Source organism: Loxodonta africana, chromosome 16 (genome assembly GCF_030014295.1).
Source record: "Loxodonta africana isolate mLoxAfr1 chromosome 16, mLoxAfr1.hap2, whole genome shotgun sequence".
In the NCBI taxonomy this organism is placed as follows: domain Eukaryota; kingdom Metazoa; phylum Chordata; class Mammalia; order Proboscidea; family Elephantidae; genus Loxodonta; species Loxodonta africana.
Window position 1 is genome coordinate 85,765,774 of NC_087357.1, and position 24,954 is coordinate 85,790,727.

General features: G+C 45.9%; 1 protein-coding gene across 1 annotated transcript in view; it reads left to right on the forward strand.

The window, feature by feature from the left end:
- Window positions 1-23,498, forward strand: part of ANTXRL (ANTXR like) — a 112,361-nt gene extending 88,863 nt beyond the window's left edge. The window contains exons 10-16 of the mRNA XM_064269093.1: window positions 8,952-9,030; window positions 9,466-9,579; window positions 10,488-10,550; window positions 11,858-11,959; window positions 13,351-13,419; window positions 13,537-13,662; window positions 23,283-23,498. Coding sequence (XP_064125163.1) covers window positions 8,952-9,030; window positions 9,466-9,579; window positions 10,488-10,550; window positions 11,858-11,959; window positions 13,351-13,419; window positions 13,537-13,662; window positions 23,283-23,498 — 769 coding nt within the window. The remainder of the gene's footprint in view (window positions 1-8,951; window positions 9,031-9,465; window positions 9,580-10,487; window positions 10,551-11,857; window positions 11,960-13,350; window positions 13,420-13,536; window positions 13,663-23,282) is intronic.
- Window positions 23,499-24,954: the final 1,456 nt, after the last annotated feature.

A 24,954-nucleotide genomic window follows, 5' to 3' on the forward strand; every position in this document is an offset into this window, starting at 1 on the left:
GCAATACTACTCTCAGATAAAATAGACTTTAAGGCAAAAGACATGGAAAGACATATAATTCGTGGCTAGGATTCAGTGCTTTCACTGCTGTGACCTGGATTCATTTCCCAGTCAGGGAAGACTTTGGAGCCTTGGTGGTGCAGTGGTTAAGAGCTCAGCTGCTAACCTAAAGGTCAGCTGTTCAAATTCACCAACCACTTCTTGGAAACCCTGTGAGGCAGTTCTACTCTGTCCTATATGGTCGCTATGAGTTGGAATCAACTTGATGGCAATAGGTTTGGTTTTAACTGGGCAATCCACCATGATGACATAATCATAATAAATATCTATGCACCCGACAACAGGGCTCCAAAATAGATAAAACAAACTCTAACAACACTGAGAAGAGAAATTGACAGTAGGAGATTTCAACACACCACTCTCGGTAAAGGACAGAACATCTAGAAAGAAACTCAGCAAAGATACAGAAGACGTAAAGGCCACAATCAACCATCTTGACATCACAGGCATATATAGAACACTCCATCCAACAGCAGCAAGGCATGCATTGTTTTCCAGTGCACATGGAACATTCTCCAGAATAGACCACATCTTAGGCTACAAAGCATCCCTCAACAAAATCGAGAACATTGAGGTAATTCAAAGGATCTTCTGATCACAATACCATAGAAGTAAAAATTAATAACAGTGCAAGAAATATAATCAAATACACAGAAACTGAATAATACCTTCCTTAAAAACCACTAATAGAAGAAATGAAATATGAAATAAAAAAAAATGTCTAGAATCAGATGAGAATGAAAACACATCATACCAAAATCTTTGGGACACAGCAAAGGCAATGCTCAGAGGTGAATTTGTAGCAACAGGCACACACATCAAAAAAGAAGGGACAAAATCAAAACATTAATGCTACAACTTGAACAAATAGAGCAGCAAAAGAAGCCCACAGCCACCAGAAGAAAGGGAATTATAGACCAATATCTCTCATAGATGCAAAAATTCTCAACAAAATTTTAGCCAGTGGAATTCAACATCTTAAAAAAAAAAAAAAAAACCACTACCAAGTGAGATTCATACCAGGTATGCAAGGGTGGTTACGTATTAGAAAATCAATCAACATAATCTACCACATAAATAAAACAAAGAATCACATGATCATCTCAATCACTGCGGAAAGGCATTTGATAAAATCCAAAACCCATTCCTGATAAAAACTCTCAGTAAGATAGGAGTAGAAGGGAAATTCCTCAACATAATAAAAGGCATGTATTAAAAACCAAGATCCAACATCATTCTCAATGGAGAGTCTGAAAACATTAACCCTGAGAATGGGAACAAGACGAGAATGCTCTTTATCACCACTCCTATTTAACATTGTGCTGGAAGTTCTAGCTAGAGCAATAAGGCAAGAAAAAGAAATAACGGCCATCCCTATTTGCAGATGATATGATACCATACATAGAGAACCCTAAAGACTCCACAAGAAAAATACTGAAACTAATATAGACTCCACAGAGTAGCAGGTACAAGATAAACATACAAAAATCAGTTGGATTCCTATACATTAATAAAGAGATCTATGAAAGGGAAATCAGGAAAGCAATAGCATTTATAATAGACCTTAAAAAAAATAAACAAAATACTTAGGAATAAATATAACCAGGGACATAAAAGAACTATACAAGGAAAACTACAAAACTACTGCAAGAAACCAAATGAGACCTAAGTAAATGGAAATACGTACCATGCTCGTGAATAGGTAGACTCAACATTGAGAAAATGTCAGTTCTACCCAAAACGATCTACAGATGTAATGCAATCCCGATCCAAATACCGACAGCATTCTTTAACAAGATGGAAAAACAAATCACTAACTTTTATATGGAAAAGAAAGAGGCCCCAGACAAGGAAAGCATTATTAAAGAGGAATAAAGTAGGAGGGCTCGCACTACCTGGCCTCAGAACCTACTATACAGCTACAGTAGTCAAAACAGCCTGGTGCTGGTACAATGACAGACACATTGACCGATGGAACAGAATCGAGAACCCAGATGTAAATCCATCTACCTACAGCCACCTGGTCTTTGACAAAAGCCCAAAGCCCATTAAATGGGGAGAAGACAGTCATTTTAACCAATGGTTCTGGCAAAACTGGATGTCCATCTGTTAAAAAATGAAACATGACCCATACTTCATACCATACACAAACACTAATTCAAAATGGATCAAAGACCTAAATATAAAACCAAAAACTATAAAGACCATGGGAGAAAAATAGGGGCCCTAATACATGGCATAAAGAGAATACAAACTTTAACTAACACTGCACAGACACCAGAAGATAAACTAGGTAACTGGGTACTCTTAAAACTTTATGCCCACCAAAAGACTTCACCAAAAGAATAAAAAGAAAACCTACAGACTGGGGAAAACATTTTCGCTATTACATATCTGACAAAGTTCTAATCTCCAAAATCTACAGGAAAATCCAACACCTCTACGATAAAAAGACAATCTAAGAAATGGGCAAAGGACATGAATAGATACTTCACTAAAGGAGACATTCAGGTGGCTAACAGACACGTTCAGAAGAGGATTCAGAAGGGGACATGGAAAGAGGGATATCATTGCTGATGTCAGGGGGATTTTGGCTGAAAGCAGAGCATACGAGAAAGATGTTTACCTGTCTTTTATTGGCTATGCTAAGGCATTCAACTGTATGGATCATAAAAAAATATGGATATAATTGCAAAGAAAGGTAATTACAGGACACTTAATTGTGCTCATACAGAACCTGTACGTGGACCAAGTGGTAGCCATTTGAACAGAGCAATGAGATAGTATATGGTTTAAAATCAAGAAAGGCATGCATCAGGGTTGTATCTTTTCACGGTACTTAGTCTGTGTGCTGAGCAAATAATCTAAGAAGCTGGAGTATATGAAGAAAAATGTGTCATTAGGATTGATGGAGAACTCATTAACAACCTGCAGTAGGTAGAATGACACAACCTTGCTTCCTGAAAGTGAAGAGGACTTGAAGCCCTTACTGATGAAGATCAAACTACAGCCTTCAGCATTTATTGCACTTCAACATAAAGAAAACAAAAATCCTTACAAGTGAACCAATAAGCAACATCATGATAAAGGAAGAAAAGATCGATGTTGTCAAGGATTTCATTTTGCTTGGATCCACAATCAATGCCCATGGAAGCAGCTGTCAGGAAATCAAAAGATGCACTGCATTGGGCAAATCTGCTGCAAAAGACCTCTTTAAAGTGTTCAAAAGCAAAGATACCATTTTAGGACTAAGGTGCACCTGATCCAAGCCATGATATTTTCAATTGCCTCATATGCATATGAAACGGGACATGAATAAGGAGGACCAAAGAAGAACTGATGCCTTAGAATTATGGTGTTGGCAAAAAAAAATACTGACTATACCATAGACTGCCAGAAGAATGAACAGGTCTGTCTTGGAAGAAAATCAGCCAGATTGCTCCTTGAAAGCGAGGATTGCAAGACTTTGTCTCCACGTATTTTAGACATGTTGTCAGGATGAATCAATCCCTGGAGAAAGACATAATTCTTGGTAGAGGGTCAGCAAAAAAGAGAAAGACCCTCAATGAGATGGATTGACACAGGGGCTGCAACAATGGGCTCAGACATGACGATCGCGAGGATGGCAGAGGACCAGGCAGTGTTTCGTTCTGTTGTACATAGGGTCGCTATGAGTCAGAACTGATTCGTTGGCACTTATCAACAACAGACACATGAGGAAATGCTGGCAATCACTAGCCATTAGAGAAATGCAAATCAAAACTGCAATGAGGTACCATCTCATCCTGACATTACTGACAATGATTAAAAGAAAAAAACAAAATAAAAAATGTTGGGGAGGCTACGGGGAGATTGGAACTCTTAGCACTGCTGGTGGGAATGCAAAATGGTATGCCCATTTTTGAAAATGGTATAGTGCTTCCTTAAAAAGTTATAAATAGAAATACCATATGATCCAGCAGTCCCACTCCTAGGAATATACACTAGAGAAATGAGCCGTCACACAAATAAACATATGCATCCCCATGTTCATTGCACCATTATTCACAATAGTAAAAAGATGGAAACAACCTAAGTGCCCATCAACATATGAATGGATTAAAAAAAAAACTCTGGTGCATACACACAATGGAATGCTACACAATGATTAAAGAACAATGATGAATTTGAAACATCTCAACATTGATGTATCTGGGAGACATTATGCTGAGTAAAATAAGTCAATTACAAAAGGACATATACTGTATGAGACCACTATTATAAAAATTCATGAAAAGCTTTACACAAAGAATCTTTTTTTTTATTGTACTTCAAGTGAAAGTTTACAAATCAAGTCAGTCTCTCATACAAAAGCTTATACACACCTTGCTATGTACTCCTAGCTGCTCTCCATCTAATGAGACAACACACTTCTCCTCTCCACCCTGTATTCCCTGTGTCCATTCAACCAGCTCTTGTCCTCCTCTGCCTTCTCGTCTCACCTCTAGACAAGAGCTGCCCACATAGTCTCACGTGTCTACTTGAGCCAAGAAGCTCAGTCCTCCACAGTATCATTTTCTGTCTTATAGTCCAGTCCAATCCCTGTCTGAAGAGTTGGCTTTGGGAATAGTTCCAGTCTTGGGCTAACAGAGAGTCTGGGGTCCATTATCTCTGGGATCCCTCTAGTCTTATTCAGACCATTAAGTCTGTTTTTTTTAATGAGTATTTGAGATCTGCATCCCACTTTTCTCCTGATCCATCAGGGATTCTGTGTTGTGTTCCCTGTTGGTGCAGTCATCAGTGGTAGCCAGGCACTATCAAGCTCTTCTGGTCTCAGGCTGAGGTAGTCTCTGGTTTATGTGACCCTTTCTGTCTCTTGGGCTCATATTTACCTTGTGTCTTTGATGTTCTTCATTCTCTTTTGTTCCAGGTGAGTTGAGATCAATTGATGCATCTTAGATGGCCACTTGCTAGCGTTTAAGACCCTAGATGCCACTTACCAAAGTGGGATGCAGAACGTTTTAATATATTTTGTTATGCCAGTTGACCTACATGTCCCCTGAAACCATGGTCCCCAGACCCCTGTCCCTGCTACTCTGACCTTTGAAATGTTTTATTGTATTCAGGAAACTTCTTTGCTTTTGGTTTACTCCAGTTGTGCTGACCTCCTCTGTATTGTGTGTTGTGTATCCCTTCACCTAAAATAGTTCTTGTCTACTATCTAGTTAGTGAATCCTCTCCCTCCCTCACTCCCCAACCTCATAAACATCAAATAATGTTTTTTCTGTGTTTAAACTTTTTCTTGAGTTCTTATAATAGTGATCTCATACAATATCTGTCTTTATGCAACCGACTAATTTCACTCGGCATAATGCCTTCCAGATTCATCCACGGTATGAGCTGTTTTACGGATTCATCATTCTTAATTGTTGCGTAGCGTTCCATTATGTGAATATACCATAATTTATCCATTCATCTGTTGATGGACACCTTGGTTACTTCCACCTTTTTGCTATTGTAAACAGTGCTGCAATGGACTTGGGTGTGCATATATTTGTTTCTGTGAGGGCTCTTATTTCTCTAGGATATATTCCAAGGAGTGGGGCTGCTGGATCGTATGGTAGTTCTATTTCTAGCTTTGTAAGGAACCGCCAAATCGATTTAAAAAAATGGTGGTATCATTTTACATTTCCACCAGGAGTGTATAAGAAAAAAATCTTTGATGGCTTCAAGGGTGGGGAAAGATGGGGAGAGAAAAACACTAACTAATATTAAGTAAGTGGTAACTTTGGTGAAGGGTAAGATGTTTATGCAATACTAGGGAAGTCAGCGCACCTTGACCAAGGCAAAATCATAGAAGCTTCACAGGCAGGTCCAAACCCCCTGAGGGATCAAGTTACTGGGCTGAAGGCTGGGGACCATGGTCTTTGAGGACATATAGCTCAATTGGCATAACATAGTTTGTAAAGAATATGTTCTACATCTGACTGTGGTGAGTAGCATCTGGGGTCTTAAAAGCCCATGAACAGCCATCTAAGATATATCTCCTGGCCCCATTACAGCTGGAGCAAAAAAAAAGAAACAAAAGACACAAGGGAAAGCTTAGTCCAGAGGATTAATGGACCATAACTGCCACAGCCTCAACCAGACAGAATCCAGAACAACTAGATGGGACCCAGCTACCACCACTGACTGCTCTGACAGGGATCACAATAGAGCGTCCTGGACAGAGCAGGAGAAAAATGTAGAATGAAATTCTAATCCACAAAAAAGACCAGTTTCTGATGTGTCAGAGACTGGAGAAACTCTGAGAGTATGGCCCCTGGATACCCTTTTAACTTATTACCGAAGTCACTGTCAAGGTTCACCCTTCAGCCAAAGATTAGACAGATCCATAGGGTCTCTGTGAGTCAGAATCTAGTTGAGGGCAACGGGTTTTTTTTTTTTTTTTTAAATAGGGCAAACAGTAACACAGGTGAGGAATGTGCTTCGTAGCTCTATCATGTATATGAGACTAAATGGGCACGCTAGCCCGAAAGCAAAGATAAGAAGGCAGGAAGGGACAAGAAAACTGGACAAATGGAAATGGGGAACCAAGGTCGAGAAGGGGAATGTTGACATGTCATGGTATTGGCAATCAGTGTCACAAAACAATTTGTGTATTAATTGTTTAATGAAAAACTACTTTGCTCTGTAAATTTTCACCTAAAGTACAATTTTAAAAAAGAAAAAAAGTTAGGTCCTAATTAGGGACCTCTTTTATTTGATTAAGGACAATGCCAACAGGTTTGGTTTTGGATTTATTTTAAAGTTTAAATGTTCAAGTAGTCACACCTAGACTCTTATCTCATAAAAATTAGACAATATTTATAAACAGGTTACAAGCCTGTTCTAAACAAATTTTAAAAGAATAATTTTATAACATATCTTCTTTTGGGAAGATGTTTCTCGAAAGTGTCTCAGGAGAGTGTCAGCCATGCACTGTTCAAGGTTTCTCTGGCCACGTGTCCTCCCATCACCCCATGGTCACTACTCTTGGGTGCCAAATAGGAACATGCAGGCAGGCATCTGATCATTTAGTGCCCGTGGCAGAGTGGTAGTTCTGGCCTCAGTCTTACTCCTGATCCTTGGGAAGTCTGGGTCATCATAAAGGCCAAGGACAAAGATTCTTCTGGAGACCCAAAAGTCAGAACCACTGAGGACTCAGAGACCATTCATTCCAACATCCAGAGAGGAAGATGGGATCCAGGAAGCAGACACAGAGCACGTAGGGAGACAGTAGGAAAGCCATCCTGAGAAGGGAGCTTTGCTCTTGCTGCTTTGCCACAGTTGAGGGGACTGCGGGGAATGTGCATGAAAAGAGTGTACGTTCTGGAGCTGTCTGCACCTTGTGAGTCCCACTTCCCAGGCCCCTACAAAAGACAAAAAGCAAAAACCAACTACCCTATTCCCTCCTTGGGCTTCCCCATCTCAGCAAATAGCACCACCATCCATCCACACTTTCAAACACCTGGATGTCATCCTAGGTTACTCTTTGCTCCACTTCCACCACCAGTGCTGGTGCAAGTCCTCTTGCTTCTATATCCAAAACACATCCAGAATCTCCGAGGCTCCCTTGCTGACCTCGCTGACCTCTTTCCCTCCTCCACAAGCTGAGCCTCTCACAGCCTGGAACACTGTTCCCTCAGACCTTACCGTGGCTGGGGCCACATCTTTTGGTCTCAGCTCAAATGTCATGTCCTCAGAAAGGCCTTATTTTTAATGGAAAATTTCAGCCATATACAAAAATAGGAAGACTTGTGTAATGAACTTGAAGTCCCTGTAGTCTTTCAGTAGCTGTCAGCCCACATCCATCTGGTTCCTTGATACCCCCACATTGCATCATTTATGTGTAAATATTTCCATTTCTCTAAAATACAAATTGTAGCTCTCAAAGCTAGGGCAGGTCACCAGTTCCTGAGCAGCTGCCCCTTCTCCATTCTCTATCCCTTCCCTCTCTTCATGTCATCACTACACTTCTCACTCTGCCATTGATTTTGTTCTTATGTTATTGTCCCTTTCCCCGTCCAGTCCCTAGAATGTGAGTCCCTGAGAGCAGGGTCTTTGCCCACATAGGGCCTGGTGCACAGCAGGTGTTCAGCAAGTACCTTTGAGTGGGAGAAGGCATTGAGAAGCTGGGGTCTGTCAGTGTCTGCTCTGCTTGCCAAGGGCAGAGAGGTGAAGATGGGTGGACTGATGTGTCATTGACATTCTTCTCATGTGGTTTTGTTTTAGATGAAAATGCGATCACTGTGGAAGAAAACACCGTAACTTGCCCAGGACCACTGCTGGAAGAAGCTGAAATGTACGTGCCCTTGTTGGGGACCCTAGTGGGCAGGAGACCAGGTGGGTAGAGTCTGCCTCCATCGGGTGTACAGAATGTGGGTGCTGCCTCTGTTGGGCAGCAGTGTGTGTGTCCAGGGGAATAGGACTCAGGGAGCCCTCACCTGCTCTGTTGGTGGACCCCAGAGCTGTGCAGGGACCCAGGCTCGGTTGAGGAGGCCAGGACATGGGTGTTGCTGTGCCTGAGGAATTGTACCTTTGCTCCCGGTGGTGTTTTAGAGCCAAGCTTACCTGTCCTGTGAATATGGAAGAGCAAACATTTTGGTTACCTTGCCCATGGCTGCAGCTGCATCAGACTGGTGCAGGGCCCTCCCTGCCTGGCCCGGGCCTCTCTTGGTTTTCATTGCAGAGGTCGGCCCCACCGTGCTCTGGGGAATGAAGGTGCTTTGTCCATGCTATTGACTTTCCAGGCCTCCAAACGCCTTATTTTCAAAGTCGTTGCAGTGAGGAGAGCTGTGGGAGAGGTGTGAGTCAAGGGCAAGAAATGTATCTCTGAGGCTAGTGGTCACCGTCTGCCCTTTGTGCTTCAGGACTGTCTTTGTTGAAGTCAGCCTGAACAATGGGCTCAACTTCCTCTCCAATGACCTCAGCATCACTAGCACCAAGTGTGTGAGTACCTGGCTGGGTAGGGGAGAAAGGCATTGCATTTGCCCCCCTGGGGCTTATTCCAGAGCCCCTAAGGGATGGAGACACACTCTGGGAGGCAAGAAAGGGAAAGGGGCAAGCTGTCCGCTGAGGTGTGCAGACTGTGGAGCTTCCGGGCCATCCTTGCAGGGCTCTGAGGCAGAGGCTTTGAGCAGGGTCAGAGTTGTCCCTGTGGCCCAGGGCTCCATGTGGCTTTCCAGGGGTCTGACCCTAGGCTCCTAGCCCCACTGTGGTCCCTAAGGGTGGACAGCCTGGAGAGAGAGGATAGTGACTGATGTGAAGATCTGGTGTGGAATTTCAGGTGATGGCACCCAGGAGAGGCCACCCTGGTCCACCTCAGCCCTTGCCATGCCCACTGTCTACCCAGCATGATGGACAGTGACCATGGCTCTCCCACAGGGCCATGGCTTCTTCCCTGGCTTCCCCAACATCCCCTTACTCCCGGTGCTGGTGCCGTCCCTGCTGATGCTCCCGGTGCTGCTGTGGTGTGCCTGGCGTCTGTGCCGCAAGCCAGTGAGTGTCCCTGCCGCACCCATCAACTCTCTGAGGAACACCGGCCTGTGACAGCCTGTGGGGAGGTTCTCATTAGCTTCGTGGTTGTCCCCTGAGCCCACTGAGGTGAAGGTTCTGTCTTCACAGCCTTGGACCCTAGAGTTGGCCTGGGCCTCCAGTGGGCACTAGCCTTCATACTTGCCACAGGGAGTTCACCTACAGGACATGCTGAACTCTGAGCCAAGGCCTGCCTAGTGTTCCCAGTCTGGCATCTGGCCAGGGGCATTGAGAGTAAATTGTCAACCATGATGGGCTGTGGCAAGTGCCTGGTGTACTGCAAAGCAGTAGCAGGACAGAGATTAGCACTCCTGGGGCCTGGGTGGCAGAGGCACTGTCAGGACACATCCCAGAGAGCTGGGTGAAGTGAGTTAAAAGCAGAGGTGTGAAAGGAGAGAACAAACCAGCTTAGAACTAACAGGTGCAGTAGAAACAGGTGCACAGGGGGAGCAGTGAGGAGAGAGAGCCTGGTTTGAGGCTGTCATCCTCAGGGACAGGAGGCCTGTGATGGCCTCAGGGAATGGAGAGAGAATAAAGGATATGGCGCAAGTCCTTCTCATACGATTTTTTGGCAGATGTTAAAAACTACCAGGTGTGGCGCCACTACCTTGGACAAGGCGCATTAGCCTTTGGAGCCTGCCCAACCTCCCTACAAGGGGTGATGCAATATTCCCTTTTGACAAATGAGCAAACCAAGGCTCAGAGATAGAGCGTGTTGGCCATAGCACCCTGGGCAACAGGGATCTAGGCTTCCTTCCCAAAGCCTGTGCTCTGCCTGCCACTCTGATCAGTGTCCTGTTCTTTCTGCCATGACCACAGCAGAGCCTGCACCACCCCTTTCCAGCTGTACTCATGCCCTTTTATCATTCTAGGCTGTCAAGGAACCACCACCATTGCCACCATCACAGCCAATACAGTCTCCACCACCAAAAAAGGTAAGCTAGTTTTTCATCAACATACTGTCAGCACATTGATATGTCCCTGACCTTCAAACGAGGCCTCCCATTGCCTAGGGTATAGTTTCTCTCCATGCCCATTGGGCTCCCATTGACTTGGGCAATTAACTGGCAGAAATGATACAGTGACAGATAGCAGAGAGAGCCCCAGGGAAGGACTTGGGATCCAAGGACTTCCAGTGATGTCACTCAGACAACATTTTTTTTCTACTCCCAACACAGCATATTCTTGGGCCCTTACTATGTGATTAGCAGCTTGGGGCAGTCTGTTTCAGCAACTGTTGTGATGCCTACTGAAAGGAATGAGACTTATTTCAATTCCCAAAGGACTGTTGGTAACAGAGTATTTCCTCAAGGCTCTGGAGAGCTTTTGGGAAAGGAGCCTCCTATTTCAAAATATCCAATTGGCACCTCTAGTCTCTTGATGTATACCTCGTTCTGTTTGGTTTCTCTTCGTCATAAATACCCTGGCGGGGCAGATAGGCTTGGCTGGGCTTTAGAGATGGCAAGGCTAGTCTTCCCTGGGCTTGAACTGGAAAGGAGGCCCAACTCAGGGAGCACAGGGACCAAGGGCCTTGTGAACAGGATGCAGGAATGACAGACCTCCATAATATCACATGTGCTCCGTGACATTACACAGCTTCTAGACATCACACAGCCTCCATGACAACACACAGCCTCCATGACATCTCACATGCTCCATAACATTGCATAGTATTCATAATATTGCAGTCTCCATGATATTGTATGTGCTCCATGACATCACACAGCCTCCATGATATCACACTGACTCCACAACATCACACAGCCCTGATGATGTCACACATGCTCCATAACTTTGCAATGCTCTATGACATCACATGTGCTCCATGACATTTCACAGCCTTCATGACATCACACATGTTCCATGACATTGCGCATGTTCCATGACATTGTACAGCTTCCAAACAAGTCTTCTACCAACAGGGTGGCCTTGGAAGTACTAAAGGGACAGGACAGCCTTTGTTGGTATTTTGGGAAGAGCCATTCTTGGAATTAAAGAGGATTTTCTTGTTCTCACATGGAAGTCCAGCCCCTATGATTCGGGTGGTACATGATAAGAAATTCAGATACCCTGTCCCCTCACTCACCTGTTCTTTCTTTTACCTGGCAAACCTGCTGAGTGAGTGTCAAACACTGTGCCAGGAGCTGGGAAGGGAATCATGTCTCTGACCCCCAGGGGCTGCCCAATAAGGAAACCAACAATCGTTTTCTCTCCCTCTGATGGCAGTTTTTTTCTTTTTTAGGAAGAACCAGAAAAGGAGGAGACAATGCCCCCGACGAAATGTCCCACATTGGTGTTCCCTTGTTGTGGATGCCCAGGAGTTGAGGAGATGAAACGGATGCAGGTGAGAAGGTCCCTCTGTGAGGGCCTGGGACTAAGGTGTGAGCATGTGCCATGAGGCCCCACCCGGAAGGTACTGCTGGGTGGAGATGAGCTTTATGGGCCTTGATTTTGACCACCAGTGCTAGAGAAAATCTGAAGGCCTACCCGACTGTCTTGGCACCAGGGGCTCTTCTGAACCTGGCTCCTTTCTCTGGGTGTGTCAGCTGGTTCCTGTCAGCCAGGCCTCACTTCTCAAAGAGGTCCTCAGCTCTGGGAGTGGCTTGGGATTCAAACTACTCACCCACAGGTGGATGAGTCAAAACAGGCTGAGTCATAAAGAAGCGTGTGCAGGTCAGAAAAAAAAATAGGAAAAATTCCAGGCAAATGTTGTTACCACCATTAAAACTTTACAGAAATGTCTGGGGCACATGGTGACCTGGCTGCAGCAGGCTGTGTAGACAGAGTAGGGAAGGTGTTGTTCTGTGGGTGGTACAGTGGGGTGCCAGGGGCTGCACAGAGGCTGGGAAACTCTGGAGAAGCCCTCAAATGCCATCATCAGGTCCCCTGAGCAGGAATTTATTTGAGCCCTTAGAACCCAAACTAAAGCAGCTCACTCTGTAGAACCTCCCTCCCCAAAGTGGGGGAGACCTGGCCAGGCGTGTGGATAGGGCTGACAGGGCTGAGGGAGAGCGGCCCCGGCTCTACCTGGTTCAGGCCTCCCATTTACCTCTGGCCTAGCATTTTTTTTTTTTTTAGCATCTGCTCTGTGCTTGGATCCCTGGTTTCCTCCTGGAGCTCTGTGTTCTCTCCTGACAATTTGGGGGCACAGAGAAACCACAACACACCTTTCCAGAGGGAAGAACCAGCTTCCTGAGATGGACAGCCCCCCACCCCCCACCCAGCGGGGCCCGAACTGCAGGGCCCAGCAGCCATGATCCTCACCTTTGCTTTCCTCCTTTTGTTGCTTTTGCTTCTTCCCACCCCCCACCCCCCCCCAGGCATCAGGAACTTGCCCACAGAACAGTGCATGGGTCCTCTTATCTCAGTTTCCACCTGCCTTTCTCCCTGAGTTCCCCCAAATGCAACCCCCACTCCAGCTCCTGCCCAGGACCCTGTGCCCATGCATGTCTTCCCCTCAGGACCTCTCCTAGGCTACCACATGCTCTGCCAACCTTTGAACTCTTCCTCTAAAAGGAGCCACTGACTTCTCCTCCTCCCACACCAGAAATGCTATTTTGTTCCAGATTTCCAAACTGTCTGTCACCCACAGTGCCCCCCATCAACACTCCAAGCTGCCAGACCCCCTCTCCCAGATGAAGTTGCACTGTGTGGGCCTTCGGGATCTATGGGCCCTGATGCCCTGGGGAGCAAACACCCATGTGCAGCTTCCTCATGGCTGCCTTTGCTTTTCAGTGCAAACTGGATGCCCTGTACACCCTTGTGAACCAGAGCTGCATCCAGTTGTCTCCTTGTGATGACAGGGTAAGCAGGTACAGGGAGCTCTGGGTGGGAAGGGCCCCATGATTACTTTAGCCTGGGACAATAGTCCTTTCAGATTATGGGCCAGGAAGCCACCTCTAGGCACCTGTCTGAATGTAGCAGGATGATGCTCACAGCACCCCACATGACTGGATGTTGCTGGTGCAGTTCCTTTATGGTATGGTCTCCAAAGGGTTCCCCATGCCCCTGCCTGACCCTGTGGTTCTCCTGGTGCTACCCCAGCAGGTGAGTCATCATCCTGGACTGTAATTTCCCTGGGTTTACCCTTTCTGCCAAATACTGTCTGGCCAATACAGACTAGTTTCTACCAGGTAGTAAAGATACACTTCTTTGTCATTGCCCTGTAACAGTGGGCTGAGCCTAAATGTTTTAGATGACCCTCTTTGGAATTCAGTCATAACTGTGGCTAATATTTGTGAGTCCCTCCCTTGGGACAGTTGATTGTCTAAGAACTTTATGTGTTTTCACTCTTTTACTACTCCCAGTGACCCCGCATAAGTAGGTACTATTGTTATCCCAGTTTATAGAGGGGGAAATTGAAGCACAGACAGACTCAGTAATTTGTCCCAGGGCACACAGCCTGTGAGGTGAAGAGCTAGACTTGAGCCAGGCAGCCTGGCTGTTGAGCCATGCTTCTGCCCTCTCTCTGCGGTAAACCTCACCCACCCCTGCTTTGAGACAACCCCACAGGGCTGTTCTCATGTGGTCCTGGAGCCCCAGGGAGCCCATGCTTCTGCTGAACCTGCATCTCACCTGCCTGTACTTCTCCTCAGTCAGAACTTTGCACAGACTGAGCCTGGTGGCCTGGAGGGCATTCCAGGCCCTGGGGCTGTCATGAGGGCTGTGTTAGCCACATCCTCTCAGTTAGGCACATGCGGGCTCTCAGCAGCTGAATGGGTGGCGTTTAGAGCTCTGGGTAGACCCTGAAGACTGGGAACCCTGCTGACACAATGGGCTTGGAACACATGGGCCCTGCACGACCCACAGGGCTACACCTGGCCTCGGGGGCACCTGGGTTCCTCTGGCTGATGAACTCCAGCTTGGATCTCTGAGCAGAGTGCTGGGTTTCAGTCATGCTTGGATGGATGCCCCCTTACCATCTGCTTCCACATGGGGCCATGATGGCCGAGTTATGGCCCCCAGAGCCCACTGCCAGCCTGATGCCCTGAAGAGCTGAGACAAAGAAGTCCACTCAGTGGACAGGGTAGGACAGAGGGATATGAAAATGGAACCCCCCCCCCCAAGCAGAGGAAATACAGGAAACTAAAGGGAGACAAGGGACAGTGGCCAGAAATGACCTCTCTGACCAGCAAGGGGAAGGCAGAGGGATTAAGCAACTTTATCCAATGGTCATGTCCCCAGTGGAAATTCCTTGAAGCTAAGGTTCTGGGGCTGTGGTCGGGTAATTGGTTATGGAGGTACTTACAGCTGACCCTGAACTTTGCTAGGCCCCTTCCTCTAGGATCTTATGATGTCTGCACATGCTTCTCTATTTTACCAACGAGAAAACAGAGTCCCAGAGAGGTTAAGGAAGCTACTCGAGGCAACACAGACCAGAGCTGACAGCATGCAGTCTGACACAAACTCCAGCTATCTCCTGAACTCAGGCCCATACTGTGCCTTCTAGAACTGGCTCCTTTTCACCTCCTCTGCCACCATCTAATTTGGCCTTGTCCTGCCCACCCATAGCCCTGGGGGCCTTACTGAGTATCTTGGGAGATTTCTGTTGGGTACCCGAGATTCAGGCAGGTTGTCAGGAGTTCTGGTCCCTGATCCTAGGGCTTAGAATGAATTGTGTAATAAAGGGATTAGGGGTCAACCAGGGTCTGAAGTCTTCTGCAGGACCAGAATGGGTCCCAGTGCCTCAGTCCTGACTTGGCCACACCCAGACACCCAGGCAGGGTTGCTTGGAAAGATCAGGCAGATTCTCACTAGAAGAGACTTGGGGGTACATTATCTGGGAGTGCTGAGGTTCTCTGTACTTGTGAACTTTCTGATGAAGTCATGGGCCCCCGAGTGGGAAGGAGGCTGTGGACTGGAGAACAGAGAAGATGTCTCTGTGGGACCCAGTGTGAGACCTGACTAATCTATGGCCCAACAGGCCACCAGGGTCAGGGTTGGGAGCCTCAGATGTCACGCCCACAACAGACCCAGTCATTCACCTCTTCCCTAGGGCCTAGGGCTACCCCGTGTACCTACCACCCTAACATAACAGCTGTCCTTCAAACCAGTGTTATCTGGGAAAGTCTCATATCTTAACTTTGGGATTATAATGGCAACTACCCCTCACCTCCCCGCCCCCACATCCCATAAAATAATCAGGAAATCCAGAAATAGAGTCAAAGCCCCAAAGCACTGGATATTAAGGCTACCTGTTAACTATTTTTTTTATCAACTGTTTGCCAGTTAGTTCAAGAAATGTGACTTAGCTGTGGAGTACTTAAGACAGTGTAAGAAATGCTTCGTATCTGGCTTAGATCTCTGCAGTTGGTGGACAGCCAAAAAGGAAGGAGAATCACTCTCTCATTCTCCAGTCACCTCCACATACCCGCATAAGCTTAAATCACAAATTCAGGTCTCTGCAACCAAATGGAAATCTCCTCATATGTGTGGGCGTGTCAGAGAAGTTCACTCTACCTTCTCCTTATCAGCACATGTTCAGATCTTTTCAGAAGATTCTCTTGCACTTCCGCAAAACAGACCTATGGCCTGAGGACAGAGGAGAGAAGTGCTCTACAGGTCATGCACTTAAAAAAGCCAAAGGGTTCCCACAGCAGTAGGCCGAGAGTAAATTGTTCATGTTCTGGGGTAAATAAGCAGAAATAAAGGATCTGGGAATAAAGTTAAGAGATACCATTGTATTCACACTAGAAATTAAAAAAAAAAAAATGAATAAGGGCAACCCCCCTGCAAAAATGTACTGAGCTATTGTTATAGGGAAAAAAAATCACAAAGTAGAGTAAAGCAAAAAGAAAGTTTTATTTGGCATATATTCAAAAAGGCAAAAGTGGGAAAACCGACAAGCACACTGCCACAGCCATGTCTGTCCAAGTCCAAGGAAATATTACATAACAGGCAAGAACGGGAAAACTGACAAGCATGCTGCCACAGTCATGTCTGCCTGAGTCCAAGGAAATATTACAGAACAGGCAAGAATGGGAAAACTGACGAGCATTCTGCCACAGCCATGTCTGTCCGAGTCCAAGGAAATATTACAGAATAGGCAAGAACGGGAAAATCAACAAGCATGCTGCCACAGCCGTCTCTGCCTGAGTCCAGAGAACAATACAGAATCATCAGTAGATAACATTACAAATGGGCAAAACTATTGAAAGCTTCACCTATTCACAGATTGACTAGAAACTGTGATCCTACATTTCGAATTGTCTTTCTTAACAATCATTGGTACAGGTTTCAGTAATGACAGTCAAGAGGGTCTTCATTGGTCAACAAATTTTCTATTCACTAAATGGTAATAGAAAAAGATGAGTGGAAACTATTTTGTTTTCTGTTTGAATGGTTTATGTGAAAGGTTCCCTAAAAGATATTTTCTGAGATTATCTTAGCTTTTGTCTTTATACCTCAGGGCCCAGTGGATGTGTCTTTGTGAGTCCTTGTGAGCCCAGCTCCAGCTGGGTCACATCCTCTGTGCTTGAGGACAGGTAATAATGATTCCAATATTATATTCTAAATCACTATAATGTAGAAACCACAAAAATTTACTCACTGCTATAAAAGAACATTTGAGGATAGAAAGGAGGCAAAACAGCAGTATAAGCAGCTGAATGCTCCTATCCCCTCACAACATTACAGAAAAAAGTAAACAAAGTAAAATAACCAATGTGGTGCAACTAACAGACTCAGTACTGTGGAAACCAGTCATAGAAGTACAGTATCTAACCAAAAGCTGAAAAAACAACAAGCCGACAAGGTAGGAAAAGTTGTCTCTCTATCTTACACAAGCTCCTCCTTCCCTGCTCCACAGCAGTGAGGGCGGCTGGCACACCTGGCTGTGAACTGCAAGCTTTTGCCCAGGAATGTGTGTAAAAGACTTAGCTTTAGCTGATGGTCGCTGTGTCCCAAGCCTTCATGTCTCTGTGTGGCACCCAGAAAATCAGGAGATGCGGGATCCTCAAGGCAAGACCAGGCCCATGTTGAAGAGAATTAGTTTGCAATTCCTGCAGTCACCATGAATCAAATGAGAGCAATTGAGCTTAATGGTTGCAAATAACAGGCTCCCAAGGGCTGAAATAGGAGAAAGTTCTGAACTGGAAGAGTTTACTGTAAAAGTTAGAATTTTAAAAATAAAAAGGCATATTAAGAAGTTGTAAAGATCCTTCTCTCCAGAAAATCATCTACTACCCTGGGAAGAGCTCTAGGATCTATTTTGGGGTTCTGTAAACAGATCAGACATTTAAATCAACCAGGGAGATGCTTAATGAAGGGCTAACCTGCTGATATTTCCTAGGTGAACCACACTTAGCAACTGGCTAACATCGCCCATTCCTCAGCCCCTCCACAGAGGTGGAAACAGCAGCCCATGAGCCCACAACTATGCTATGGTGTGTAGTGAGGACCTTTTCCTTCAAAGTTTTAAGGTTTCACAGTTTGCAGAGAAGGCTTGGTCCAGTGATGCCCTAAAAGGTTCAAGCAGGAGTGGAGACTTCAAATTTTTCCTAGCACGATGTCATTCCTGGCAGAATGAAAAGGTCAGAGCACCTTCTAGTGGCATCAGCCAGGCCACTGACTGACTGCAAAGATAACAGAATTGGAACTCACACTACAAAAGGCAAATCAGAAAAGGCACTAAACAACTGGTTGTTGTTTCCTCTCTCTGGTAAATTTAGGCATAGTTTGCTCTTCTTTTTCTAGTTCCTCAAGTTGTAGAGTTAGGCTATTGATTTGAGATTTTTCTTCTTTTTTAATGTAGGCATTTATTGCTATAAATTTCCCTCTGAGCACTTTTGTCAGAAGAAAGAATAAGTGAACTAGAGGACAAAGTAACAGAGCTTTTTGAGTCTCAAGAGTAACAGAAGAAAAGAATAAAGGAAAATGAGCAAAGCCAAATGGAATTGTGGGACACTATCAAAAAAAAATTTTTTTTTTTTTAATCAAATGAACCAATGTACGCATCCTGGGAATTCCAGCAGGATAGGAGAGAAAGAAAGGGACAAAAAGAATATATGAAGAAGTAATGGCAGAAAACTTTCCAGACTTGATTAGGGAGTTGAATCTGCAAATGCTCAATGAAGTCCAAGTAGAATAAACTGGAAAAGGTTCACATTGAAACACTTATTATCAAACTCTTGATAACCAAAGATGAGAGAATCCTGAAAGCAGCAAGAGAAATGCCCGTTATAACATATAAGGGATCCTGAATAAGATTAAGTGCTGATTTCTCCTCAGAAACTTGAAGGCCGAAAGGCAATGGAATAACACACACACACACACACACGCACACACACACACACATATACACACACATACACACACACATATATATACACACACACATATATATACACACACACATATATACACACACACATATATATATATACACATGCACACATATATATACACACATACACACACACACATATATATATATGGAGCCCTAGTGGCACAGGGGTTAAGCTTAGCTGCTAAACAAAAGGTCAGCAGTTCAAATCCACCAGCTGCTCCTTGGAAACCCTATGGGGCATTTCTTCCCTGTCCTATAGGGTCACTATGTCCTATAGGGTCAGCATTGACTCGATGACAATGGTTTTTTTTTTTATATTATATATATGCATATATCACATATGTACATATATAGAGAGCTTTATCTATCTACATAAAGTGATGAAAGAAAAGAACTGTCTTTCAAGAATTCTTTATCCACCAAAACTGTCCTTGAAAAATGAAGATAAAATCAAGACATTCTCAGATAAACAAAAGCTGGGGAAGTCTGTTACCACCAGACCTGCCTTGCAAGAAGTGTTAGAGTTTTTCACACAGAAAGGAAAGGACACTAGACAGCTACTCAAATTCCTAGAAACATGTAGTCAACCTAAATTGACTCAAGAAGAAGTAGAAGATCTCAGCATGCCCATAACCACTGAAGAGATTGAATAAGTAATCAAAACCTCCCAGCGAAATAAAGCCCTGGACCCCATGCTTCTTTGAAGAATTCTACCAAACATTTAGAGCATTGACTGCAATCCTGCTCAAAGTATTCCAAAAAGTAGAGGAGGAAGGAACATTGCCTAACTCATTCTGTGAGGCCAGCATTACCCTGATATCAAAGCCAAAGTTACCACAAAAAAACCTACAGACCAGTGTCCTTTATGAATGAACACAGATGCCAAAATTCTCAACTAAATACTAGTAAACTGATCCAATAGCATATTAAAAGAATTATATGACCAAGTAGGATTTATTCTAGGAATGCAGAAATTTTTCAACATCCCTCATGGATCAGATCCTAAATGTGACCCTAAGCCACAAGGAACTAGTGTTGAATATGTGTGCAGTGGTGGTAGTGAAATGACACCCACAATTCAGAAGATTCATAATGAGTCTTCAATGTTTACATGCTCAGTGTGTCTACAACTGGCCTTTCTGTCAGTGTTTTGGAAGCTGTGATTTTGTTGTTGGTTCGTGACTTTGGAGACCCTGTGCATTACAAGGGAGTACTTTCCCATGAGGTTTTCTTGGCTGTAATCTTTACAGAAGCAGATTTGCAGGCCTGTTTCTTCTGCAGTGCCACTGAATGGGTTAGAGTTTCCAATCTTTGGGTTAGGGGCTAAGTACAAATCATTTGTGCCACCCAGGGATCTTGGAAGCTGTGGTTTTATTGGGGGTTCTCTGCCTGAGCAAGTATATTGGTTTCCTGTGGCCAGTGGAACAAATGACTGCAAACTAAGTGGTTTAAAACAACATACATTTAGTATCTCACAGTTCTGGAAGCCAGAAGTCCATAGCGATCTCACTGGACTAAAATCAAAGTGCTCTGCACATGCAGTATGCTTCAGAGTCTGTCCCAAGATCCCATATAGCCACAAGACTACTGGGATGAGGACCCTAACCAGTAGCATTAATCCCTCCGTGGGTGCTGTGTACGTCTAGTCTGCTGAAGTTTTGCACACATGAGATACAGTATTGGCAAAGTGAAAGCCATTTCATTACTCACAGAAAGCAGACAGCAGTCACCGGGAACAGATCCATGGTGAGCAGGTCCCCACTAGGCTCTGAAGACTGTTCAGGCAGGATGGAGACTATATGTACCCCACTTTGCATTGTAGGAGAAGGACCCCCTTTAAGGGGACATACTCACCCTTCCCGATGTTTGATGTTCACTCTTACATCACTGGGTGGGCACGTTGTGGCTCAGATGTCAGCAGCTATGCCATCGTTTAGGTGCTGGGTTCTCACTCTCTCTCTCTGCAGCTCCTCTTGGCTGGCTCTGCCTCCATTGCTGACTGGTCCAGCTCTCAACCAGCAGCCTTGGGACAGCCCTGGGCCACCTTAGCTCTGGCCTGACATTATGACAGCTGTCAAAATGGAACTGCTCACCAGTGAGCCCCCTGTATGCACTCCGCCCAAGCTCTGCAGGCAGCCTCCTGCATAGGGTGACACCCAAGCTCTGTGGGCCTTGCCATGCCACCACTAATCTCTATAGAGTGGAGTGGGTAGCCCCCTGCATAAGCACCATGAAAGCCCTCTGGGCCTCTCACCACCTCCTCTGGGCCTCTCACTGCTACCACTTGCACTGGATGTGTGGGCCTGCTGGTTCTGCTTCTGGGCCTTTCACTGTCTCCCAGGCCTCTCCTCTACCTGGGCCTGCTCATGGTGTCCATTGCTATTGATGTTGCATCCCTAAGCGCATTATAGCTCTCGGTTCACTCCTCTCCAATCACTCTGCTGCCATTTCTCTGTTCAGTGGGTGCTGGCTTCTGCTTCTTCAGGGCTCTGCTGTTATTTCTCCAGGGTACTGCTGACTGCTGTGCCTTCTACTGGGTCCAGGGTTTCTGCTGCTTCTGGTACTTTTCCCTTCTATATTTTTTGATGAATTTCTAATCTATCATCCCACGGGCTGACATGTACACCCTGAGGTGAGGAAGGGGGGGTTTCTTCAGCACAATGCATCTGTGTCCCCACAAATTATGCTTATACTTCTCCCAAGAGCCAAATACTCACTTTTCAACCCAGGAAGCTCCGGTGAGCCTCCATCTTCCCAGGCCTTTATTGACCTCACCCCATGACCTCCTGAGGTTTATTCAGCATCGGGCCCCCAGGTGATCTCCTCTTAGATAGGTTGGCCCCCAGTCATTGCCCTCGGGTATGGTCCCAGAATCAGAACCAAGACCAAAAGATCGAATTTTTTACCGCACTTGGTTTCCATACCTCACAGAAGGTGTCAGCCAGGCCTCGCTCCTTCCAGAGGGTCTAGGGGAGAACTTCTCTTTTCTTTTCCAACTTCTGGAGCCGTGCTCCCAGCATTCCTTGGCTCATGGCCCCTTCCTCCATGAGCCAAGGAATGCCATCAGCAGTAGAGCATCTTAAACTCTCTGTCTCCATCACATCTACTCCTCTTTCCAGGTTAAGTCTTCCTCTGCCTTCCTCTTATAAGGACACTTGTGATTGCATTTAGGCCTACCTGGATAAACCAGGTCACTCTCCTCTCTCAAGATCCTTAACCTCATTTCACTTGTAGAGCCCTTTTTCCATCTGAGCTAACATATTTACATGTTCTGGGGGTTAGGATCTGGATGTCTTTGGAGACCATGAATCAGCTTACCGTAGAAGGCCATTGAGATAGAAACTTCTTTAAGGGCAGGGCCTATCAGAGTCAGCACCATGCCCAGTGTGAGGAACATGATAGGCAAAATGTGAGGGGCCCAATGCAAGGGGCACAAGGCCTGAGGGAGGGAATAGGCAAGGAGGGGCAGTAGCCCTGGGCTGAAGCAGAGATGTGTGGGCAGCACAGAGGGAGCTTTGCCGTCTGTTCTAATAAGGCTTTGCTGCCTTGGGGGCCAGTGGGTGTGTGTTGACCTAAGGCATCCATTGTGTATCCTCGAGGAACTGCTCTCTGGAAGTGAGCTTAGGGGCCTGGTCTCCTTTCCCTAATACACTGGTGGCCTTTTCTTACTGTGTGCTGCTTCTGGAGTTAGAGTATGGCTGGAGATAATGCCAGCTGGCCAGTGTGCTCTAACCACTCTCCTTGGCACATGGGACCCTCGAGTTAAAACTGGGGTTGCTCAACAGAGCCTGAGATAGCTGGGGGCAGAGACAACAGCAAGCCAGGGCCAGCTGATGCTGCAGACAGGTTTTGATGTCCCAAAGGGTCTGGATCATTCTCTTCACAAGCCAGATGTCGCAGCTTCTTCTACTTACAAAGCCCATACCTTGGCCGTGTATCCTTGCCTGGGCCTCAGAGGCCAGCTTCAGGGCTGTGGTGAGGGGCCATCCTTCAGCAGATATTCACTGAGAGCCTCCTGGAGCCAAGGCCTGAGCTGGGGCCATGGAAGGAAGACAGGCCTCGTCCTTGTTCCCACAGGCCCCAGTCCATGGGCAAAGAGGACAAATTCAATACCAGACAAAACGGGTCCGAGAGGCCAGGGCACCTGAGGCAGCATGGGGAGGGCAGGGGAGGCTTTCTACAGGAGAGTACACCCACTCCAAGTCTGGAAGGAGAGTCCATGCTGGAGGCCCACACTCCAGGGAGAAGAAAAGCCTCAACAGGCATACCTGTCAGTCCTCATGGGTCCAGAAGCCGACCGACATGAGCCAAAGGACCTAAAGCCTGTGGTCCCAATTTAAGTGGCTTCTCAGTGACCTTCACCTTCTTCTCTTCCCTGCAGGGGAGGTGCATCAGCTTCGCAGGTGGAGTGAAGTGCCAGTGCATGCAGATGGGGAAGTGCGAGGCCCTCACCTGCTGTCCAAGGTGCCAGCACCCCCCACGGGTGCACTCACAGCCTCCCTGCAGGATGCTGCCACTGGTCCGTTTCCGCACCCGTTCTCTCTCAGGGCCTCCTCTGGCACTCCCACCCTCAGTTGCCCCAACTCTGAAACACTAAACCCCAAGATTGTTAAGAGCTCGTTTTTTGCTGAACTGGTCATGTTTATTGAGTCCTAAATGACAGTCAAAAGATGTTGTAATTTGATGCTGAGCAGCAAAAGGGCTGATTACCAGGTGAGAATTGACCCACTGTGTCAGATGCATTTATTCTGCACCTACTGGGAAAAGGATGCTGGTGTCATGTGTCATGTCCTCAACATGGTGAGCCCCATTCCAGACAGTCTTGTCTCCAGCTCTCACCAAGGGCCATGATACATGGAAACTTAGCCAAATTTAGCCCAGAGACAAAAGCCCCAAAATCCTGTGTCTCCTTCCTTAATTGTTTGCAAAGTATTTGAATGTGTGATCTTTTTCATGCCACACCCTAGTTACTGTTTTTTTGCCCACGAATTCTGAATGTGTCACAGAAGGAGACAAGGCCCTCCAAAATTTACCATCTGGAAGCGTGACCTCTTTTCTGATACACCAAACAGTTGCCAGGTTTAGGAGAAATCCACATAATCCTCTCCATTTCACTAGAGTAGGACTCCTCACCACTACCACCACCACCTCCCCCCCCACCGCCCCTCAACTTTCCTGGCCCCAGAAAGATGTCCACCGGCAGTGTCCCCCACCACACATGTGCACACAGGGTCTACAGGACCCAGCACAGGATCACCGAACCACTGGGGAAGGTCTCAAGGTGGACTGTGACTGAGAGCTTCCCAGCCGTCCAGAATCCATCTTGCTACTTTTAAACAGCTGTGCAGTCTTGTCCCACATTTCCTTAAATGTTGTATTCATGCCTTCCTGTTGAATTTCTGTAATGCAAGTCCAGGTTTAAATATGCCAGATTTGGACTTTTTTTCAGTATTTCTTGAATGGGGTGGCTAGTGATAGAAATGACCATAATTTCTCTTGTGTTTTAAAAACAAAAAAGCTTTTACTAGAATGCCTTATACGTATATATATGGGGATTATCTGCAGATTTAGCCTTGGTCAAATAACTTAAGCTTCGGGATGTTCATATCTGGGAATGGTTCTTTCTGCGGACCCCACTTCTCTGTCCTGTGGGGTCCTAGAGCAGCCTGGGCCCAGATCAGCCAGCTGTGAGGAGGGGTGTGTGGGTGAGAGAACACATCCTCTCACCCTCCCCTGGCCTGGCCATTTCTGCCAGCATGTTATGCAGCCAGGTGGTAGGAAGGTATCTTAGTCATCTAGTGCTGCTATAACAGAAATACCAGAAGTGAATGGCTTTAACAAGAAGTTTATTCTCTCACAATCCAGTAGACCAGAAGTCTGAATTCAGGGTGTCAGCTCCAGGGAAGGCTTTCTCTGTCAGCTCTGGAGGAAGGTCTTTGTGATGCACCTGTCTTTTCCTGGTCTGGGAGCATTTCAGTGCAAGAACCTCAGGTCCAAAGGACACGCTCTGCTCCTAGCACCTCTTTCTTGTTGGTATGAGGTTCCCGACTCTC